The sequence below is a fragment of the Leucoraja erinacea genome, chromosome 11 (assembly GCF_028641065.1).
Source record: "Leucoraja erinacea ecotype New England chromosome 11, Leri_hhj_1, whole genome shotgun sequence".
Lineage (NCBI taxonomy): Eukaryota > Metazoa > Chordata > Chondrichthyes > Rajiformes > Rajidae > Leucoraja > Leucoraja erinaceus.
In genome coordinates this window covers 60,045,465-60,067,496 of record NC_073387.1, presented here as the reverse complement: position 1 = coordinate 60,067,496, position 22,032 = coordinate 60,045,465, and the positions used below count along the sequence as shown (strand labels likewise).

The 22,032-nt window shown below is 40.8% G+C and overlaps 1 protein-coding gene across 1 annotated transcript in view; it reads left to right on the top strand.

Moving 5' to 3' along the window:
• Positions 1–22,032, top strand: part of LOC129701868 (matrin-3-like) — a 58,200-nt gene that overhangs the window by 4,408 nt on the left and 31,760 nt on the right. The window contains exons 2-5 of the mRNA XM_055643356.1: positions 3,918–5,074; positions 16,001–16,062; positions 16,938–16,976; positions 19,358–19,473. Of these exons, the coding sequence (XP_055499331.1) occupies positions 4,070–5,074; positions 16,001–16,062; positions 16,938–16,976; positions 19,358–19,473 (1,222 nt within the window). The 5' untranslated portion in view covers positions 3,918–4,069. The remainder of the gene's footprint in view (positions 1–3,917; positions 5,075–16,000; positions 16,063–16,937; positions 16,977–19,357; positions 19,474–22,032) is intronic.

Here is a 22,032-nt window from a genome sequence, read left to right as displayed (position 1 = left end):
GTAGGAGATGCACCACCTCTCTGCCATTTTCCACACGATTGATCATGGCCCTGCAGTCACCTTCTGTCTGAGATAGCAATTTGCATTATCTGATGTACGAGATAGTATTTGTTTCTCCACATTTGGGAGGGCAAATTAAATGCAAGTGTCTTGTTTGTTCAGCTTCTCTTCGTAGGTACAACCACAAGGGACTGCGGTCCATCACTTGAATTCCTCCTACAAATTCCATTTGATCTCTTCTTAGCCTGGATCCTTCCTCAAAAATAATCTGGAACAATTGTTTACTTCTAGACATCCTTTAAATCTGTGATCATAAGAATAATTTCAGTAATTTCAGGTGTTATATATATTCTGATGGTCAAGTCTATTGTCATTTATCTCTCCCAGGCTTCCAAACCTTTCATTTTCTTGCACTTTCCTCTCATTTCCATACTGTTTACATACATGTATTTCTCTAGTTGTTAGTAATTCTTTTACTTGACTTGGGCTAGTTGTATCATTCCATTCTGCCTGCTATTTGTTGTTATGCCAATTTATATATTTATATTCTCCCACTTTTCTTACCATATTAATATTCCTGTCGATCTTCTTTTTCAGTTCTGATGAAGGTACAGGCCTGAAATATATCTGTTCTCTCAGTCCATGGATGCAGATTGACCTGCTGTGTTTCAATTTATTTACAGCCATCAGTACATGGAGTATTTTACTTTTTATCTTTTTATGTACTACTTAACCAAATTGGTAGTCATAAGTTGAACACGATTTACTCTGTTTAGCTAGTCCTTCCGAGTTTTGCCAAGCTTTGATTTGTTTAGAATACACTTTCACAATTTTTAAGTAATTGATTACATAAGCTGTTTATATTGAGTTGGATGTGATTCCATCTTTTATTCCATTCAATCACAGATCAAAATGTCAAAAAAATTGTGATTGTCAGGGTAGAGAACCAAATTGCTTCGGGTCACATTATGAATGCAAGGTCTTTACAGATCACTGAATATTTTGATTTTATTTGCTGCCTTTTGTTTGACTGTGAAGGCCCAAATTTTTTCCAATTATTCCCTAACAACCATTGAATTGGGAGCAGTGCGTTCAAGGCCAATTTTGTATTCTTTGGAGAATTCAAATGTATAACATTTTGTTATATTTTCAAATGTTGTTGATGAGCTGTGAATTTTGTCAGAAGCTCTCCAGATTGTTGTCATAGCTCTGGCAGAAATAACAAAGCAGAGCAGGGGATGGCCGAGTAAATGTAACTTCTGTAGCTATTGGAAGGTAGACATAAAGTGCTGGAGTAACTCAGCTGAACAGGCAGCATCTCTGGAGAGAAGGAGTGGGTGACGTTTTGGATCAAGACCCTTCTTCAGCCTAGCTACTTAAATTTTAGATTTTACAAAGGTTTTATAAATTTTTGGTGTGAAACAAAATTACTGGAATTATGTTCATGCATGCTCAATTATGGAAAATGTAACAGATACACCATTGAAAAAATATGGTGCTTGATGTAAAGTAGAAGTATCTTAATTTACTGCCTGCATCACAGGAGGCTGTTTTGCCCATTGGCTCCATGCTGACCCCAAGCATAGCGATCCTATTGTTCCCATTCCCCCAACTATTTACTTATCAGATTCCATGTTATTCTTTGTCACATGCCTATCAAATCCTCTTTAACTCTATTGCACTATGTTAAGGCATAATTTACTGGAACTAGTTAATATATCAGCAAGGGAGAAATAAAGGACCCGGTGGGAGAGGGGGCTAGAAACAGCAGTCACAGAGACAACATGTAAACTCCCCCTAGGGTCAGGATCCTACCCATGGCACTGAAGCTGAGAGGCATTTGTCAGGTTCCAAATCAGTAAAATTGCTGAAATAACCAGATATCTTAATATAAAGATCTAGGCTGCATCATAACCATAAACCTGGCACGGTAGCTTTGGAATTGCCATCTTTTCAACTGATTTGGCACATTAACATTGGCAAATTAAATTTTGGAAGCAATTTTCTCCATTTCCAGACTTGGGGAGTGAAAATGAAGCACAAATCTTGGTTTCATTTTTCTGTATTTTCTGAACATTGTTTTAGATTTATGGTCCATTTTGCCCATTTCAATGTATTCATGGAAAGGATATAATACATTTTTCTTTTGAAAGCAATTTTATTTCTATGAATATTAATAATTAAAAATCTGTCCTGAAGTGATCCTTACTGCAATATGTCAGTATTCCTTTGAATGTTGGATGCCTAGACTTACACTGAATATTCTTACATTTGGCACCAATTACGTAAGAATAGAGACGGTTCACCAGACTGATTCCTGGGATGTCAGGACTGTCTTATGAAGAAAGACTGGATAGACTTGGTTTATACTCTCTAGAATTTAGGAGATTGAGAGGGGATCTTATAGAAACTTACAAAATTCTTAAGGGGTTGGACAGGTTAGATGCAGGAAGATTGTTCCCGATGTTAGGGAAGTCCAGGACAAGGGGTCACAGCTTAAGGATAAGGGGGAAATCCTTTAAAACCGAGATGAGAAGAACTTTTTTCACACAGAGAGTGGTGAATCTCTGGAACTCTCTGCCACAGAGGGTAGTTAAGGCCAGTTCATTGGCTATATTTAAGAGGGAGTTAGATGTGGCCCTTGTGGCTAAGGGGATCAGGGGGTATGGAGAGAAGGCAGGTACGGGATACTGAGTTGGATGATCAGCCATGATCATATTGAATGGCGGTGCAGGCTCGAAGGGCCGAATGGCCTACTCCTGCACCTAATTTCTATGTTTATATAGGTTAGATTATATATTCTCACATTGCTCACTTCTCCAAAGAATAAATCCTCCATTAACCTTTTCAGCCTTTTGGGCAATTTCATGCTCATTAGATGATTCCTGCGATTCTACCACAAAAACCTTTTGTTCCTGAGCCCAGCTAACTCGTTCACTCTTGCTTGTCATCTGTTTAGATCACACTGTACACCAAATAATTTTTCGATACTCAGATGGTTGAAATGCAACATCTGTTCTAGTATGAGTATAGCACTTTTTGAAGATTGCAACAGAAGTGTTGAATCTTTAAGCTGCTTAAAACTAATAATTTTCTCCAAAAATAAATGTACTCTGCAATGAGAGCCAACCCATGGGGATATGTGTCCCTTGCTTTTATCACCAATCTGATTACATATTACTTGTACATTCTCTCTTACTTTATACAATCAACCCAGTCCGTTGAAACCAGCACAAACTGAATGTTTTAAACTTATTTCTGAACAGCTATGTCATGCACATTTTCTATAGATAATTCTGTATAGCCAAAACATTCGATTACATTATGCTTGCTTTTGAGTTCATTCATTTCGCAGGCTCGTGCTTTTAAATCGGCTCCAATTTGTGACACTGTTTACTGTTTTTCTACACAAAATCATGCAGTGATTTTTTTACATTTTACATGCTTGGTGACCTGCATTGTAGGTCAAAGATGATATCTTTCATAAGATTAAATCTTATGTGGATAACATGATGGAAAAACATAGAAACTAATGTTCAGTGGACTTCATTTATCTTTTCCTTTTTAGGACATCCAAGGTGAAATATTTTTGAATCTTTAATTTCTTAAGTAGAAAGAAAGAGTGGAATTTAATGTATTAATGGTGCTTGTAACCATTGTTATATGCACATTGCATAGAACTTTGTTCATGCTCTGACCTTGATCAAGTTTCCAGGATACTTTTTTGTCGAGTTATTTTTAAAGTTTGGGTTGCTTACTCTATTCATCCAACTGCTGTATAAATATTACTCTGAATCCTATTTTAAGCTGCATTCTACAGATCATTTTTGAATTTCAAAACTGGAAGGTGACTCTAATCTCTTTCCTTGCGACTCTTTCATAATTCTTGGCTCTAATTTTTTTCTTTTAACTTTCAGCCTGACAAAAATTCTTGGAGAAATTACATCTCTATAGTTTATGAAATCGGCCAACTTTTTGACCAAATTAGACAGTGAAACAACCTGTTAGACCTGCCCACGAAAGAACCTAGTCTGCTTTTACCGTAATTGGAACATACACTTGTGCCAAAATGGCAAGTTTTGGCAGAGGCAATCAAATGCGTGCTAAGAGGAAGAGTCGTTTTCATGATGCAGAAGGTGGAGGTCATGCTGCAGGTCCGTCTTTGAACATCCAAGCAGCTCTTGGGACATTGTGCCAGAATCCACACTTGGCTGGCTTAATAAATTCTGGACAGGGTCAGAACTATGGCCCGCAGGGTGTGGGACCAGGTCAGAACTTTGGTCCACAAAGTGCTGGTCAGGGTCAGAATTTTGGCCTGCAAGGTGTAGGACAAAGAGTTAAAGGTTTGATTTCTTCAGCTGGTGGGCCCTCACGATACACCGATACTGCTAGCAATAGTTTGCCTTCTTTGTTTGGAGTTAGAAATCAGAATCAACAATCTCACGCTCATCAGAAGCAAATTGATGCAGACAGGGCAAGTAACATTTTAGCTGCATTTGGTCTTTCATCCAGGGATTTGGATGAATTGAGCCACTATCCTGAAGACAAACTTACACCTGAATCCTTGCCAGAAATTCTTATGGAGATTAAAAGAAGAAGGGCTAATGAAGGAGCATCTTCAAAATACAACAGAGGTGATGGTTCCCTACGACATGACCGTTCCTATAGAGTCTCTCATGATGACTGGGAGGAAGAAAGACATTTTAGGAAACATAATTATGGCAGTCGTGACTCCAGTCTTGACTCAGTGGTTGAATATGGCCACGGTCATTCTTCTCGAGAGTCAAGTTCTAGATATGACCGGAAGGACTATGAACGTGAACGATTAAGAGGAAATGATGACTTTTCCAGAGAGGAAATGCATCTCTCTGAGTCTTCGCATAATTTTAATAAATTTGATTCTGATTATGGAAGATCTGCTCGTCTTCCTTCTCCTCGTACGCATGAAAGGTCTCTCTTTGAGAGAAAACGAGGATCTCCTTCGTTGAACAACATAAATGATTACCATGGTTTTTTGCCAGCAGTCTTCCCATACTTGTGTTCGCTGTGTGATCTAACCATTCATTCTGTACAGGTGAGTGACCTCTAAATTCTTTCAGTTACATTAGAAAGAAGTATAAATATTACAGTTGCTGCTCGCCTTGGACTTGGAAAACATCATTTGGTTTTAAGGTTGTCTCAAATTACATTATGGATAACCTTGGCTTCTGATGCATTGTTTGCCAGTTTAAAAAAATATGATGGAATTAAATCTCCATTTCTACCCATTCTTTTCTTTGGGCTGAGAGGCATTCATACAATTGAAGTTCATATTGGATTTTGAGCTCATTATTGTGTTTCATCTATGTTTGGCTTCTGTACTCTCCTTGCTAAATACTTGAACTTCACTTAGTTCAAATTCCTTCAGGTTAGAAATTCAAAATGCCATATGAAGTTTTCTAAGTCTATGCTTTTGATTATTTGAAGGTTTGGTTTTGTTGGGTGGACAAATTACTGAATGGTCTTATTTCCAATAAAAACGAAAGGGCCATGTAGTCCATTTAAACTATTTTTTCTTTTTCTGTCAGATATGGCAGCAGGAATCATTTTAAAAACACAAGCATTTGAATTTTTCTGTGTAAATGAATTGATTCTGTTCATTCTCTTTCCTATTTTCTGTTTGTAACTCCCATCAATCTTCCATCTCTAATGATGGTATTTCTTCCTGTGCACTTTAGCATAGGTGTAATTTCTTGCTAAGAGTTTCATTTCCACTAACTGATTCCATGAGGCTTTCACTACTTTACCACAAATTCATATGTTTTTGAAATAGTCAAAGCTTTGCTGAAACAATCAGTCATATTCAAGACAGAATATTTAAGTTCAACACCAATGACTATATTTCCACCGCACAAATTACATTTCTCGTGCGTTACAAATATAAAAGGAATGTTTGGGTTTTCTTGTTGCAATACATATTCCTATTTTAACACCATATTTTTAACATTGACTCCATTGAAATTCAGCTGTATTTTCATTGAAACTTTTGAGAGCCTTTGGCGTCTAAAATTTAAATGTATACTGCCGAATCTTATGGATTGGTGAGGAGCCACTAGAAACGACAGCCTTTTAATGCGCTTATTGATGAAAATGTTAACGTTACAGTAACATTGAACCTATCAACAAAGAAAGGTGAGTAATTGTATTGCTCACTTGAAAAGGTAATTCATCAAACTTGATCTGATTTCATTTCAATTAGTGTATCTAAACACTATGGAACTGAACAGTGCATTGACTTGATCTTTATTGCCAAAACTGTTCCCCACTAATTAAACAAGGTTATATATAATGAGTAGGAAGGAACTGCAGATGTGGCTTAAACCGAAGATAGACAAAAAAAGCTGGTGTAATTCAGGGGGACAGTCAGCATTTCGAGAGAAGGAATGGGTGGTTCGGGTCGAGACCCTTCTTCAAACATATGAGTATTTATACTCGTGTCTATTTGAAACGTATCACGGTTAAATATGCTAGTGATATTTAAAAGACGTTACTGTCGTACCGTCAGAACAACTGCATTGTTCATTAATAGCCAAAATCCTGTGAAGAACAAGTAAATGTCAAAATGGAAGGTTCGTTTTATCTCTTAATTCCTTGCATTTTGCCTCCATTTATTTTCCTTATTGACACATTGCATTGGCATATTTTGTTTATTTCTCATCACTTAAAATTTGAAAATTACCCTGTAAAGCTCATGATATTTTTGATCTCGAATTATTTGTTTGCTTTGATTTTTATTTCCCTCGTGATTTTATACACCTCTATAAGATCACGCTGCAGCTCTAAGGAATAAAGTACTAGCCTGCTCAATCTCTCACTATAGTTCAGGCTATAGTTCGGGTCCTTGCAATGTCTTGTAGATCTTCTATACGATCTTTCCAGCTCAACTATATCCTTCTTATAGCAGGGTGACCAAAACTGAATGCTGTATTCCAAATGCGGCTTCACCAATGTTTTGTACAACTGTAAATTAATACCCTGATCGATGAAGGACAATGTACTGAAAGCCTTTTTGACACCATGTTCAGGGAACTATATACTTGCACCCCTAGATCCCTTTGCTGCACAACACTCCCCAAGGCCCAGCCATTCACTGTGAACATTCTGCAGTGTTTTAGACTTTGTAAAATGCAACCCCATGCACTTATCTGCATTAAACCCAATTAACTAGTACTCAGCCAACTTGCTCAACATATCAAGATCCTGCTATAGTTTTTGATAACCATCTTCACTATGATACCATCCATTTAGTGTCATCTGTAAACTTATTAATCAATAATTGTAGGTAGACAAAAATGCTGGAGAAACTCAGCGGGTGAGGCAGCATCTATGGAACGAAGGAATAGGTGACGTTTTGGGTCAAGACTCTTCAGACTGATGTGGGGGTGGGGGGGGGCTGGAAGAAGAAAGGAAGAGGCAGAGACATTGGGCTGTGGGAGAGCTGGGGAGGGGAAGGAGAAGGAGGGAGAAAGCAAGGACTATCTGAAATTGGAGGTCAATGTTCATACCACTGGGGTGTAAACTACCCAAGCAAAATATGAGGTGCTACTCCTCCAATTGTGGTGGGACTCACTGTGGCCATGGAGGGGGCCCAGGACAGAATGGGAGGGGGGGTTGAAGTGCTGAGCCACCGGGAGATCAGGTTGGTTAATGCGAACTGTGCGGAAGCGTTGGGCGAAGCGATCGCCAAGCCTGCGCTTGGTCTCACCGATGTAGAGCAGTTGACACCTAGAGCAGCGGATGCAATAGATCAGGTTGGAGGAGATGCAGGTGATCAATTATTGTACATTCCCATCCAAATCGTTGATATAGTGTACAAACCATAATGGGCCCAACTCCAATCACTGAGGCACACCACTTGTCACAGGCCTCCAAAACCCCTTCCACATCTTATCTATCTATCTATCACTTGCTAGGCTTTGTCCTGTCCCATCTCTCTTATAGTTTTCTTCCCCCTCCCACCATAATCGGTCTGAAGAAGGGTCCTGTCCCATAATGTCCCCTATCCATGGTCTCCACAGATGCTACTTGACCCGCTGAGGTCCTCCAGTGCTTTTATGTATTTTTCTTCTTCTCTCTTCTACGACTGTTACCCTTTGCTCCCTTCCATAAGCCAATTCTCTATCCAGTCAGCTAGCTCTTCCTGGGTCCCTATCATGTGGAACCTTATCAAATGGCTTGCTGAAGTCCATGTAGACAACGGGTATTGATTTGCCCACCTCAACTATTTTGGTTACTTCTTTGAAAAATAAGATTTGTGAGACACAATCTCCCACGTACAAAGCCATACTGACTATCTCTAATCAGCCTGTCTTTCCACATGCATATATATCTTATTCCTGCAAATCCTTTTCATTATATCTCTGGTGACAAGTAAAGAATATGGAGTTATAACAACAGGTAAAACAATTTTGGTTCTCAGTATATTCTTTACAGGATTGACACTTTGACACCTCCAAACTCATTGTCATGTTTCAAGCTTAGAAAGAAGAATGTTACATGTCTGTTCTTCAGTAAAGTGGTTATATCAATGACGGGTCTTGGTTTTGAATTTGAAATCAGCTGCAGTCTATAGTGCATTAATCGGCAGCTATCTGATCTGCTAAATCTTTCAATGGGCCTTGAACCCAGGCTTGATGTTGTACTTAATGTGTTTATATTTTGCATCTTAAAGTACATAAACTCTTTAATAGCTCTGCTTTAGAATTTACTCAACACAAAAAATTTACAAGAAAGGTACAGCAACAGTGTTCTCCTTAATTGTTATTATAGGTTTTGGTGGAATTAATATGATTGGGTTAACCATATAACATATAACCATATAACAATTACAGCACGGAAACAGGCCATCTCGGCCCTACAAGTCCGTGCCGAACAACTTTTTTCCCTTAGTCCCACCTGCCTGCACACATACCATAACCCTCCATTCCCTTCTCATCCATATGCCTATCCAATTTATTTTTAAATTACACCAATGAACCTGCCGACACCACTTCCACTGGAAGCTCATTCCACACCGCTACCACTCTCTGAGTAAAGAAGTTCCCCCTCATGTTACCCCTAAACTTCTGTCCCTTAATTCGGAAGTCATGTCCTCTTGTTTGAATCTTCCCTATTCTCAAAGGGAAAAGCTTGTCCACATCAACTCTGTCTCTGTCTGAAGAAGGATTTCGGCCCGAAACGTCGCCTATTTCCTTCGCTCCATAGATGCTGCTGCTTGCTGAGTTTCTCCAGCAATTTTGTGTACCTTCAACTCTGTCTATCCCTCTCATCATTTTAAAGACCTCTATCAAGTCCCCCCTTAACCTTCTGCGCTCCAGAGAATAAAGACCCAACTTATTCAACCTATCTCTGTAACTTAGTTGTTGAAACTTAGTTAGTTATATTTTGTAGCAAGGTAACTTGGGAAAAACCCTGAAAATGCTATATTCTACTGATGGGGAAGTCGCCTTAATTGCGAAGGAAATTTGAGTGGAACTTTGACTTTATAATTTCGATAAATATAATTTGACAACTACTGGTTAAATATAACTTTTATACATTGATAATTTATTTTAAAAATATAATATTTTGTTTGTTGTCACGTGCGCCGAGGTACAGTGAAAATTTTTTGTTGCGTGTTAACCTGTCAGCAGCAAGATAATACATGATTACAATCGAACCATCCTCAGAGTACAGATTCATGATAAAAGAAATCATGTTTAGTGCAAGATAAAGTCCAGTAAAGTCTAATTTAAGAAAGTCCAAGGGTCCCCAATAGCAGCTCAGGACCACTCTCCAGTTATTGATAGAATGGTTTGGTTGCCTGATGACGGCTGGGAATAACCTGTCCCTGAACCTGGCGATGTGCGTTTTCACACTCCTGTACCTCATGTCTGATGGGAGAAGAGAGTGGCCGGGGTGAGACTGGTCCTTGATTATGCTGCTAGCCTTGCCAAGGCAGCATGTATTATAAATGGAGTCAATGGAAGAGAGGTTAGTTTGTGTGATGGTCTGGGCTGCGTCCACAATTACGTCTAATTTCTTGTGGTCTTGGTTGGAGCTTTTCCCAAACCATGCATCCCGATAAAATGCTTTCCATGGCGCCTCTTTAGAAGTTGGTGAGAGTTGTTGGGGACAACTCCTGAAGCTAATTGTAAAATATTCTTTTAAAATGGACTGGTGACAGTGTTTTCAAGTTACCTTAAACCAAATTATACTGTTAACTTCAAAAGACCTATACTTTAAGGTGGGGTTTAAAAAACAAAACGATTTAAGTAGACAATTTAAGGTACAGAAACTGTTCCCATCTGGTCGAGGAGGCAAACTGCAAACAAATTTATTCTTCTAATTACACCAGTAGTTGCTGGAAATCTGAAATAAAAATTGAAAGAAGTGCAGACCAGGTGGGTTTGGCAGCATCTGCGAAAAGAGAAACAGTTAGTGTTTCAGGTTCTTGACCCTAAGACTGCAAGAGCCATTCCTTCCCAACTGCCCAATTTAACCATGGTACCGGCTTCTGGAACACGCTCATTCGATCATTGTGTTAAAGAATCTTGGCCATAGTTGGAAAGGTATGGTTGAACCAAGAGTTCAAGAGAGTTTTATTGTCATGTGTCTCTGATAGGACTATGAAATTCTTGCTTTGCTTTAGCACACCAGAACATAGTAGGCACGAATAGTGAACAGATCAGTGTGTCCATATACCATTGCATAAATATATACACACATGAATAATTAAACTGATAAAGTGCAAATAAACAGGTTATTGGCTACTAAAGTTCAGAGTTTTGTCTGAGCCGAGTTTAATAGCCTAATGGCTGTGGGGAAGAGGCTGTTCCTGAACCTGGGTTGTTGCAGTCTTCAGGCTCCTGTACCTTCTACCTGAAGGTAGTGGGGAGATGAGTGTATGGCCCGGATGGTGTAGGTCCTTGATGATGCTGCCGGCCATTTTGAGGCAGCGACTGATAGATCTCTTCGATGGACGGGAAGTCAGAGCCGATGATGGACTGGGCAATGTTTACCACTTTTTGTAGTCTTTTCCGCTCCAGGGCGCTCAAGTTTCCGAACTAAGCCACGATGCAACCAGTCAGCATGCTCTCCACTGTGCACCTGTAGAAGTTAGAGAAAGTCCTCCTTGACAAAACGACTATCCGTAATCTTCTCAGGAAGTAGAGGAGCTGATGTGCTTTCTTTATGATTGCATCAGTGTTCTCGGACCAAGAGAGATCTTCAGAGATGTGCACGCCCAGAAATTTGGAGCTCTTGACCCTTTCCACCATAATATAAACAGGACTGTGGGTCCCCATTCTACCCCTTCCAAAGTCCACAATGAGTTCTTTGGTTTTGCTGCTGTTGAGGGCCAGGTTATTGGTCAGTCGGTCGATCTCACTTCTATACTCTGACTCGTCCCCGTCAGTGATACGTCCCACAACAGTGGTATCGTCAGCGAACTTGATGATGGAGTTCGCACTATGACCGGCTACGCAGTCATGAGTATAGAGTACAGCAGAGGGCTAAGCACGCAGCCTTGAGGTGCTCCCGTGCTGATTGTTATTGTGGCTGATACATTTCCACCAATATGAACTGACTGTGGTCTGTGAATGAGGAAGTCGAGGATCCAATTGCAGAGGGATTTTTGCAAAGCACAAGCACAACCTGAGGAAGATTAAAAAGAAAGCCAGGGAGACAAAAGTTTGTGAAGAAATATTGGCAAATAAAATTAAGAAAAGCTTTAACCTATTTAATAAACACGAGAAGGAACAAAAGGAAGAAATCATTGTCTATTAGAGCCCAGAAGAGTAACTTAAGTATAGAGGTAAATAACATGTTACAATGCTGAAGTATTTAATCTGTGTTCACTGAAGAGGACTAATTCAATCATGCTGCGATCTCTACTACCTTGGGGTGCATTCATTATGTGGCCATTAATCAATCTTATAAGCGAATATCAGGTCTTGTGTAACCTGCTCCATCCAGTGTGTGTAGTTTTAAGAGTTGAGTTGGATCTGCTGCTAATTAAGAATCTCTTGCTTTGCCAGTTCACATCATCACCATAATATAATTATTACCCCAACCCTGTCTTTCCCTTCCTCTGGTAATGCTGCCTCAAACTGCTTTATAGTTGTGAACACAATTTCTCTCAGCTGGGCTCCTGTTGGATGGTGGATCAGCTTTGGCTTCCTGGGCATTGAAATCTGTATTTGCAAATCTGATCAAAGGTTTTCAAACTAAAGGTTAATTGTTTCTCTTTCCTCAGGTGCTGTCGTCATTGACTACTTCCATCATTTTCTGTTTTTATTTCAGATTTCCAGTATCTGTAGCTTTGTTTTAAAGAAATCACTCACAAAGGCTGCAGATGGAAAGAGGATGTTTTTTGTAGTAATAAAAAGGAACTGCATATGTTAATTTATACCAAAGATAGATACACAATGTTGGAATAATTCAGAGGCACTGGAGAAAAAGAATAGATTAGGTTTCAGGTCAGGACTCTTCTTCAGACTGATTGTATTAGGGAGAGCGAGGTAAAAGTATTGAATGCAAAGAGGGGGGTGGACAAATCGCAGCAGGCAACAGAAGATTTCAGGCGAGGAGGTTCCCTGATAGCAAACTGTTGGATAGAAACAGGTGTGAACATTGCTGTGAAGCTAGTGAATTGTGTGCAGTTCTGTTGCTTGCCAGAATGCTGTCTGTATTAGGAGGTATTTAACCACAGGGAGAGGGTTGGACAGACTAGGATTGTTTCATTGCAACTCCGGTTCAATAATACTGCAGGGAGACCTGCTAGAAGTGTGTAACGACAGTCAGAATGGAAAAATCAAATACTAGAAGGCAGGGAGGCAGGCAGGCACGGGTTATTGATTGGGGACGATCAGCCGTGATCACAATGAATGGCGGTGCTGGCTCAAAGGGCTGAATGGCCTCCTCCTGCACCTATTTTCTATGTATTTAGATGACATAGCCTTAAGGTGTGAGGGGCAAGTTTTAAAGGAGATTTGCCAGCAACTTTGTTTACACAGGATTGTGAGTGCCTGGACTGTGGTTGGTGGTTGATGCAGATAAGGTGATGGCATATAAGAACATTTTGGATAGGCATATGGATGTGCATGGAATGGAGTGATATGGATAATGTGCAGGTAAATAAGAGATGGTTTTAGACAATAGGTGCAGGATTAGGCCATTCGGCCCTTCAAGCCAGCACCGCCATTCAATGTGATCATGGCCGATCATCCACAATCAGTACACTGTTCCTGCCTTCTCCCCATATCCTCTGACTCCGCTATCTTTAAGAACCTTATCTAGCTCTCTCTTGAAAGTATCCAGAGAACCGGCCTCCAAAGACTCTACAGACTGAGGCTGAGAATTCCACAGACTCACAACTCTCTGTGTGAAACAGTCTTTCATCATCTCCGTCCTAATGGCTTACCCCTTATTCTTAAACTGGGCCCCTGGTTCTGGGCTCTCCCAACATCGGGAACATGTAAACCTACCCTGTAATCCCTCAATAGCAAGAATGCCCTTCCTCAAATTTGGAGACCAAAACTGCACACAATACTCCAGGTGTGGTCTCACTAGGGTCCTGTACAACAGCAGAAGGACCTCTTTGCTCCTATACTCAACTCCTCTTGTTATGAAGGCCAGCATGCCATTTGCTTTCTTCACTGCCTGCTGTACCTGCATGCTTACTCATTGACTGATGAACAAGGACCCCCAGATCCCTTTGTACTTCTCCTTTTCCCAACTTGACACCATTTGGATAATAATCTTCCTTCCTGTTTTTGCTACCAAAGTGGATAACCTCACATTTATCCACAATAAACTGCATCTGCCCACTCACCCAACCTGTCCAAGTCACCCTGCATTGTCATAGCATCCTCCTCACAGTTCACACTGCCACACAGCTTTATGTCATCTGCAAATTTGCTAATGTTACTTTGAATCCCTTCATCTAAATCATTAATGTATATTGCAAATAGCGGCGGTCCCAACACTGAGCCTTGCGGTACCCCACTGGTCACTGTCTGCCATTCTGAAAGGGACCCGTTAATCCCTACTTTGTTTCCTGTCTGCCAACCAATTTTCTATCCATATCACCACGCTACCCCCAATACCATGTGCCCTAATTTTGCCCACTAATCTCCTATGTGGGACCTTATCAAATGCTTTCTGAAAGTCCAGGTCCACTACATCCACTGGCTCTCCCTTGTCCATTTTCCTAGTTGCATCCTCAAAAAAATCCAGAAGATTAGTCAAGCATGATTTCCCCTTCGTAAATCCATGCTGACTCGTACCGATGTTTTGGCATCATGTTTGGCACAGACATTGTGGAATGATGGCCTTGTGGTCTACTCTTCTATGGAGAGTTCCAACTCCATCTTCAAATTTGCCAACGACACCACTGTTGTTGGACGTATTATAGATGCTCTTGATTCGGAGTCCAAATGGAAGATCAATCGACTGACCAAATGGTGCCAGAACGATAATCTTGCTCTCAACTCAGTAAAACCCACAAACCTGTCTTCATCGACGGTGGTGGGGAGAGTAAAAAAAACTCATATTCCTGGGCGAACACATCTCTGAATATCTGTCGTGGAACCAGCACTTTGATGTAATCATAAAGAAAGCCCATCGATGTCTCTCCCTTCCGAGAAGGCAGGAGATTCGGTATGTTTGTGAATACTCTTTTGAGGATCTACAGGTGCCATTAGAGAGCATATTGACTGATTGTATCATTGCCTGGTTCAGCAACTCGAATGCCCAGGAACAAAGATGATTGCAAAAAGTGGTGATCCTCGTAGACCCACACCACCCGAGCCACCTTTCCTCACTCCTGTCATTGAGAAGAAGACAGGAGCCTGAAAACTGTAATGTCCAGGCTCAGGTGCAGCTTCTTCCCAACAACCATTAAGCTATAAAACATTACAATCTCCAACTAAGATCCGAACTGCAGAGACATACACACTGAACCTATTTGTTGTTTGTTCTGGTGTTTACAAGTACTGTGTTTCTATATCTGTTGTACGGCTGCAAGTAAGAATTTCATTGTTCCATTTCAGGACATATGACAATAAAACACTCTGACTCACCGCTATAAGACATTAGGCTGCCAAAAATTAACATTAAGTAGTACCATTCATTGAGATACAGTGTGGATGAAGGTCATTTGGCCCGTTGAGTTTGCTGAATACAAAATACAGAGAGTTATCAAGAGGTTGCCTGTGAGGCAGCTTTGGTTATGAGGAGAGAATGTTGAGGCCCAGAATAACAAAGTGAGATTTCATTGTAGAAAGATGCGGATTATTTTGGTGAAGAAATATTTCCCTTTATTAGAGGGAAATTCAGAATTGAATTTTGTACATTAAAGAGGAATGGAGGTCTGCACCCTTTTCTCTGAAAATGGTGGTGACAAAGAATATATAAAAATGACAAAGTGCTGGAGTGACTCAACAGGACAGGCAGCATGTCTGGAGAACATGGATGAGGTCATGACCCTTCTTCAGACTTCAGATTCGAGAGGTGGGAGGGGGGGGGACGGGGACGGTGAAAGATGGGAGAAAGGAGGACCTGCGCTACATCTGGCAACTAATAAGTGGAGAAACAAATATGTTCAGATGTTTACTGATACTAATTTATTCAATATCTATGTCAAGTATGTTTTGTTCATGTTATGTCGTGTACTCTACCTCATGGTCTGATCATTGCTATGTAGGAATATATACATATTATTGTGCCTTTTTGTGTTATATTGTAATGCACAAGAGTGACCAATTAAACCATCATATATTCTAATGTTAAATGCTCTAACACAAGTGATATGTGAAAAATATCCTGAAATAAATTGTTGAATGGTGAGGAAAACATTGTAGATATTTCACTTTTAATTTCCAGTAGCATTTTAATCAACATGGTAATAAACTAGCACTTTACATAAAATGTTCAGTTCTTTTAATAGTATGCTTGTTAATATTATCTTTTCTCCTTATAGGATTGGAACCAGCACAACAATAGTTCAACTCACAGACGCCTTTGTGACCTCCTTGTGGAAATGTATGGAGATTTATAATTATTAAATGTGCTGTACAATATAACTACTAGATATGTTGGTTCACAAAAAAAGACACAAAGTACAATGTAGACTTTCTTTATATCTGAGACTAAGTGTAGACCATGCGAGCGCTCAACCTGTTGCTAGTCGTTTTAGCTCATTCCCATATTGAACTTTCTGTCCTGGGTCTCCGCTATTGCCCGAGTGACAAACTGGAGGAACAGTACTTCCTATTTCGCTTATATGGTACACATACATCCTATATCCCCTTCATTTCTCCCACCTTTTTTCCTCTTCTTTTCCCTGTGCACCCATTTCTCCCCTTTCCCTATATCCTACCAAGATTCCTCCCTCTGGCTTCATATTTAGTGGCTCTTCTATCCATATCTCTCACTTTTTGTCTTTTCATCTGTGGCTGTCCAATCATCTGCCAATCAACCCCCCACCCACCCATCATTTACCAAACTGACCCTCTCCCATTTCTCTTCCAGCTTTCTCTGACATTCAGTCTGAAGAGATCCTGACCTAAAAAGCCACCTATCATGCTCTCCAGATGCTGTCTGACCCACTGATTTACTCCAGCACTTTGTGTCTTTCTTTACTCACTTATCTATTTATCAATCACATTAATGTTGACTCAGTAGTTAGTAAATAAAAACAGTAAACCTCATATTATTGTTATAATGTAAGGATGTTAAATTGTCTGGTAGAAAGTTAATAGTAAGCAATGTATACAATTGTTCACAGTGTTATCCCATGGTGATTTGCAGCGTTTCTTTAAAATTCCACAAGTGATGTGTGTATTTGGTAAAATGCATTTAATTTGCAGTAATAATTGAGGTTATTGCTCTGTGAATAATGATGTCCTCATTTCTAGATACCCAGAATGGAACCCAGATGTCTTCCCATCTCAAATGTAAGCGTAAACTATTTATATTAAAAAGCATTACATAGTGTGTGTTTAGCTCAGTTACAGTGGCCTCCATAATGTTAGGGACAAAGACCCATCATTTATTTATTTGCCTCTTGTACTCCACAATTTGAGATTTGTAATAGAAAACAAAATCACGTGGTTAAAGTGCACATTATCAGATTTTGATTAAAGACCATTTTTATACATTTTGGTTTCACCATGTAGAAATTGCAGCAGTGTTTAAACATAGTCCCCCATTTCAGGGCACCATAATGTTTGGGACACAGCAATGTCATGTAAATGAAAGTAGTCATGTTTAGTATTTTGTTGCATATCCTTTGCATGCAATGATTGTTTGAAGTCTGCGATTCATGGACATCACCAGTTGCTGGGTGTCTTCTCTGGTGATGCTCTGCCAGGCCTGCATTGCAGCCATCTTTAGCTTATGCTTGTTTTGGGGGCTAATCCCCTTCAGTTTTCTCTTCGGCATACAGTGCACTCAGAAAATATTCAGACCCCTTCACCTTTTCCACATTTTGTTACGTTACAGCCCTATTTTAAAATGGACTAAATTCTTTTTTTTATCATCAATCTACACGTGATCTCAGAGTCCTTTAAGTGTGTTTTGGCAAACTCCAAGCGGAGTGTCATGTGCATTTTACTGAGGGGTGGTTTCCGTCTGGTCACGACCATAAAGGCCTGAATTTTTTTTTATCACCAATACCCCAGAATGAAGAAGCAAAAACAGGTTTTAGAAATTTTTGCAAGGTAATTAAAAATAACTGAACTGTCACATTTATATAAGTATTCAGACCCTTTGCTCTAACTCTCAAAATTGAGCTTAGGTTCATCCTGTTTCCATTGAATTTCCTTGATGTTTTCACAACGATTGGAATCCACCAGAAGGACAACCATATCTCTGCAGCACTCCATCAATCAGGCCTTTATGGTAGAGTGGCCAGACGGAAGCCACTCCTCAGTAATGGCTTCACTGTGATGGATGTTTGTGTGAATTTAATTATGTGTATGTCTGTAAGACAGTGTCTTTGTTTGTATGGCTGTGGAAACAACATTTCGTTTGAGTCTCACTGGGGCTCAAATGATAATAAATAATAAATTTGTATTGTAAAAGGCACATGACAGCCCAGTGTTTGCCAAAAGACACCCAAAGGACTCTCAGATCATGAGAAACAAGATTCTCGTTTTCACCCTACAAACAGCTAACAATGGCCTTTATCATCGTTACTTTTTTGCATACCTTTTATTCATTGTTTTTTGTCTCTCCACATCACCGTCTATATCTCTCTCATTTCCCTTATCCCTAACCAGTCTGAAGCATAGAAACATAAAAAATAGGTGCAGGACTTGGCCATTCGGCCCTTCGAGCCTGCACCGCCATTCAATATGATCATGGCTGATCATCCAACTCAGTATCCTGTACCTACCTTCTCTCCATACCCCCTGATCCCTTTAGCCACATGGGCCACATCTAACTCCCTCTTAAATATAGCCAATGAACTGGCCTCAACTACCTTCTGTGGCAGAGAATTCCAGAGATTCACCACTCTCTGTGTGAAAAATGTTTTTCTCATCTCGGTCCTAAAAGATTTCCCCCTTATCCTTAAACTGTGACCCCTTGTTCTGGACTTCCCCAACATCGGGAACAATCTTCCTGCATCTAGCCTGTCCAACCCCTTAAGAATTTTGTAAGTTTCTATAAGATCCCCCCCTCAATCGTCTAAATTCTAGCGAGTACAAGTCGAGTCTATCCAGTCTTTCTTCATATGAAAGTCCAGACATCCCAGGAATCAGTCTGGTGAACCTTCTCTGTACTCCATCTATGGCAAGAATGTCTTTCCTCAGATTAGGACACAATACTCTAGGTGTGGTCTCACCAAGACCCTGTACAACTGCAGTAGAACCTCACTGCTCCTATACTCAAATCCTTTTGCTATGAATGCTAACATACCATTTGCTTTCTTCACTGCCTGCTGCACCTGCAGGCCTACTTTCAATGACAGGTGTACCATGACACCCAGGTCTCATTGCATCTCCCCTTTTCCTAATCGGCCACCATTCAGATAATATTTTCCATTTCCATTTTCCTTTTCCATTTAAAAGAAAGGTTTGCAAAGCAAGGATAGTCGTTCAATGACATCAGTGATAACCACTCTTTCTGAATGAAGCACTACCATTAGCCTCATTTCATATTTTTTGTGCATTCATTTTAAAAAGCTGAAATGTTATGATATAAAAACAATATATGGGCTTTGTTATCATTATAGCTATTTTAACATTAGAATGAATGTGGGAATGCCATTTCAGTTGACCTTTGTTCCTGATTGCTTGTGAGCTCTGTGTAAAATCCTTCGTGTTGCTTCTAGGGGCGATCCACTTGTTCTACAGTCAACAAATCTGGCCCCTGGTATTCTGGGGCCCCCGCCATCTGGCTCTTTTCTCACATCAAACCGAGGACTCGGAGGAATGGAATCGCATGGCGGTAATTTAACCAGATGTTAAAATATGGTTTTCAGTCTTGCATGTTGTAGGAAGGAACTGCAGATGCTGGCTTAAACCAAAGATAGACAAAATGCAAGGGTAAGTCAGCAGTTCAGGCAGCATCTCTGGGTAGAAGGAATGGGTGACATTTCAGGTCGAGACCCTACTTCAGACTGTCAGGGGAGAGGGAGATACTGTAATAAGGAAGTGTAATGGGCCTGTTCCACTTAGGCGACTCTTTAGGTGACTGCCAGGGTATAATTTTAACGGAATTCACCTACGACACCTGGCGACAACCTACGACAACACTTGCGTCAACCTACGACCGCAAAAATTGTCCCCACTGTCACCTGGAGTCGCCCAAAAAATTGCCTAAGTGGGACAGGCCCATATGGCGTGGAACAAGACCTAGGGCAGTGGTTCTTAACCTTTTCGACCCCACGACCCCATCAGACATTCTTGGGTCAGTACCATGACCCCCGAAACAAAAATTGAAAAAAAAACAGCCCGATTTATTAAAACATGTCTGCCAATGCTCAGTCAAAGGGATGGCTGAAATTGTTTCACAGCCATCAGGCAATCAAAACGAGGATGAATGCTTGACAGGCAGCACCTCATGTCAGCGTTGATCACAAGCTTATTGTTTCCAGAGTTACCATGGTTGAGAATCCAGCCTCACAGCGATGGGTTGAGGGGGATTGGACCAATAGGGTCAGGGCCCTCTTCGAAAGAACAGGACAGTCCTTCACTTTCAGCCAAAACGTGGCGAGCTCTTGTTCCATGAAGTCACTCTTGAGCTGCACATCTTCACAAATTCGGTAAAATTCAACCTTCGCAGTCACGTCAGTATCGCTGATGGCACCGTCTTCAACAGAAATGGGTCAAATGATCCACGAGAGCGATCGTCCAGTCCGGGGAAGTAACGTTCGATGGCTTAGCTAATTGCCAGAAGGTGGGTTGAGATCTCTTCGTTGAAGTGGCAAACAGCATCTGGCGTAGCATCCAGGAAAGTCGTCATCTCAGGGAAGAGAGTCGTGTCACTGTCCTAGTCTCTTCTCTGGTAAAGGTGCCTCCTGAACGCGAACACTTTGTCACGAGCCGTGTGTAGCATTGGGAGGTTTCCTTGAAGTGACAGGTTCAAGGAATTCACCTCGCGAAGAAGTCAGCCAAGTAAGCAACCGTCATCATGAACAGTTCATCCTGCATCTTTTCATGAAGCTGATTCTCCTTCTCAGTACACCCTCTCTCCAAGAACAGCGCTATTTCCTCTCGAAGTTGAATTGCACGATTGAGAACTTTACAATGTGAAAGCCAGCACACCTCTGTGTGGAATAACAGAACAGTGAAATTGGCGCCCATTTCTTCACACATCGCTTTGAAGAATCTTGAGTTTGTTGCGCTCCCTTGGATGTGGTTCACAATCTTCACCCCATCTGAAAGCACTTATCGAAGACCAGGAGGGAGAGTCTTCATCACTAAAGCATGGTGATGTATCATGCAGTGGGTGAAGGAGTCATGGGGAGCAACATCCTTCCCGAACGCTTGGAAGCTGGATCTGCATCCGACCATGGAAGGTGCCCCATCTGAACACACCCCGACAAGGCGTTCCCAGCCAAGCTCATGTTTGATGAGGAAGGCTTCCAGCATTCTGAACACATCTTCTCCCCGACTGGTAGTAGCCTGAACTTGTTTGACTGCTGTTCCCCCAGCTCCAATTTTGCTGCTTCGAGAAGGCATGGCTTGATAAACTCTTCACCGATGTTGTTAGGATTCTTAGTCTGTACGATTCGATAAGCAATCAATGAGGCTTCCAACGCTGCTTCATTTTGATGATCGCAGTGACCTGTCGATGTGGGAACCCTTGAGTGCGGCTTCTTTTCGTTTGAAATAGTCCACGCCCTGCCCCGCCGGGTTGCTGTGACAAGACTCCAAATGGATCCTCAGTTTGCTGGGCTTCATGCTCTCGTGGCTCAAACCCTTGGCACAGATAACACATTGCAGCTTGACCACGGATTTTTGAACAATGCTTGTAAAGACATGGTTCACAACACACACAGTTTGTGTGTGTATACGCAGGGCCTCATATGAATTTTATCAGTGGGTACAGTTTCTTTGGGGCCCCCTTCCCTTCTCCATTAGTCATCCTGCTTTTATTCATTACGGTTTTATGCCATGCTCTGCTGATTTTCTGCATTTGAGGCCTTATGCTCCTATACTACCTCTATGATAAATATAAATAAATATAAATAAAAGGGTCAGAAAGCACATTTGTTTTCCTTCACTCCATCGATGCTGTCTCACCCGCTGAGTTTCTCCAGCATTTTTCCTAACTTTTTTTTGAAGCTTTAATAGAAACTAGAAATTAGTTTCGGCCCTTCGAGCCTCTTCAATATGATCATGCTGATCATCCAACTCAGTATCCCGTACCTGCCTTCTCTCCATACCCCCTGATCCCCTTAGCCACAAGGGCCACATCTAACTCCCTCTTAAATATAGCCAATGAACTGGCCTCAACTACCCTCTGAAGAGAGAGTCCAGAGATTTTCATCTCTGTGTGAAA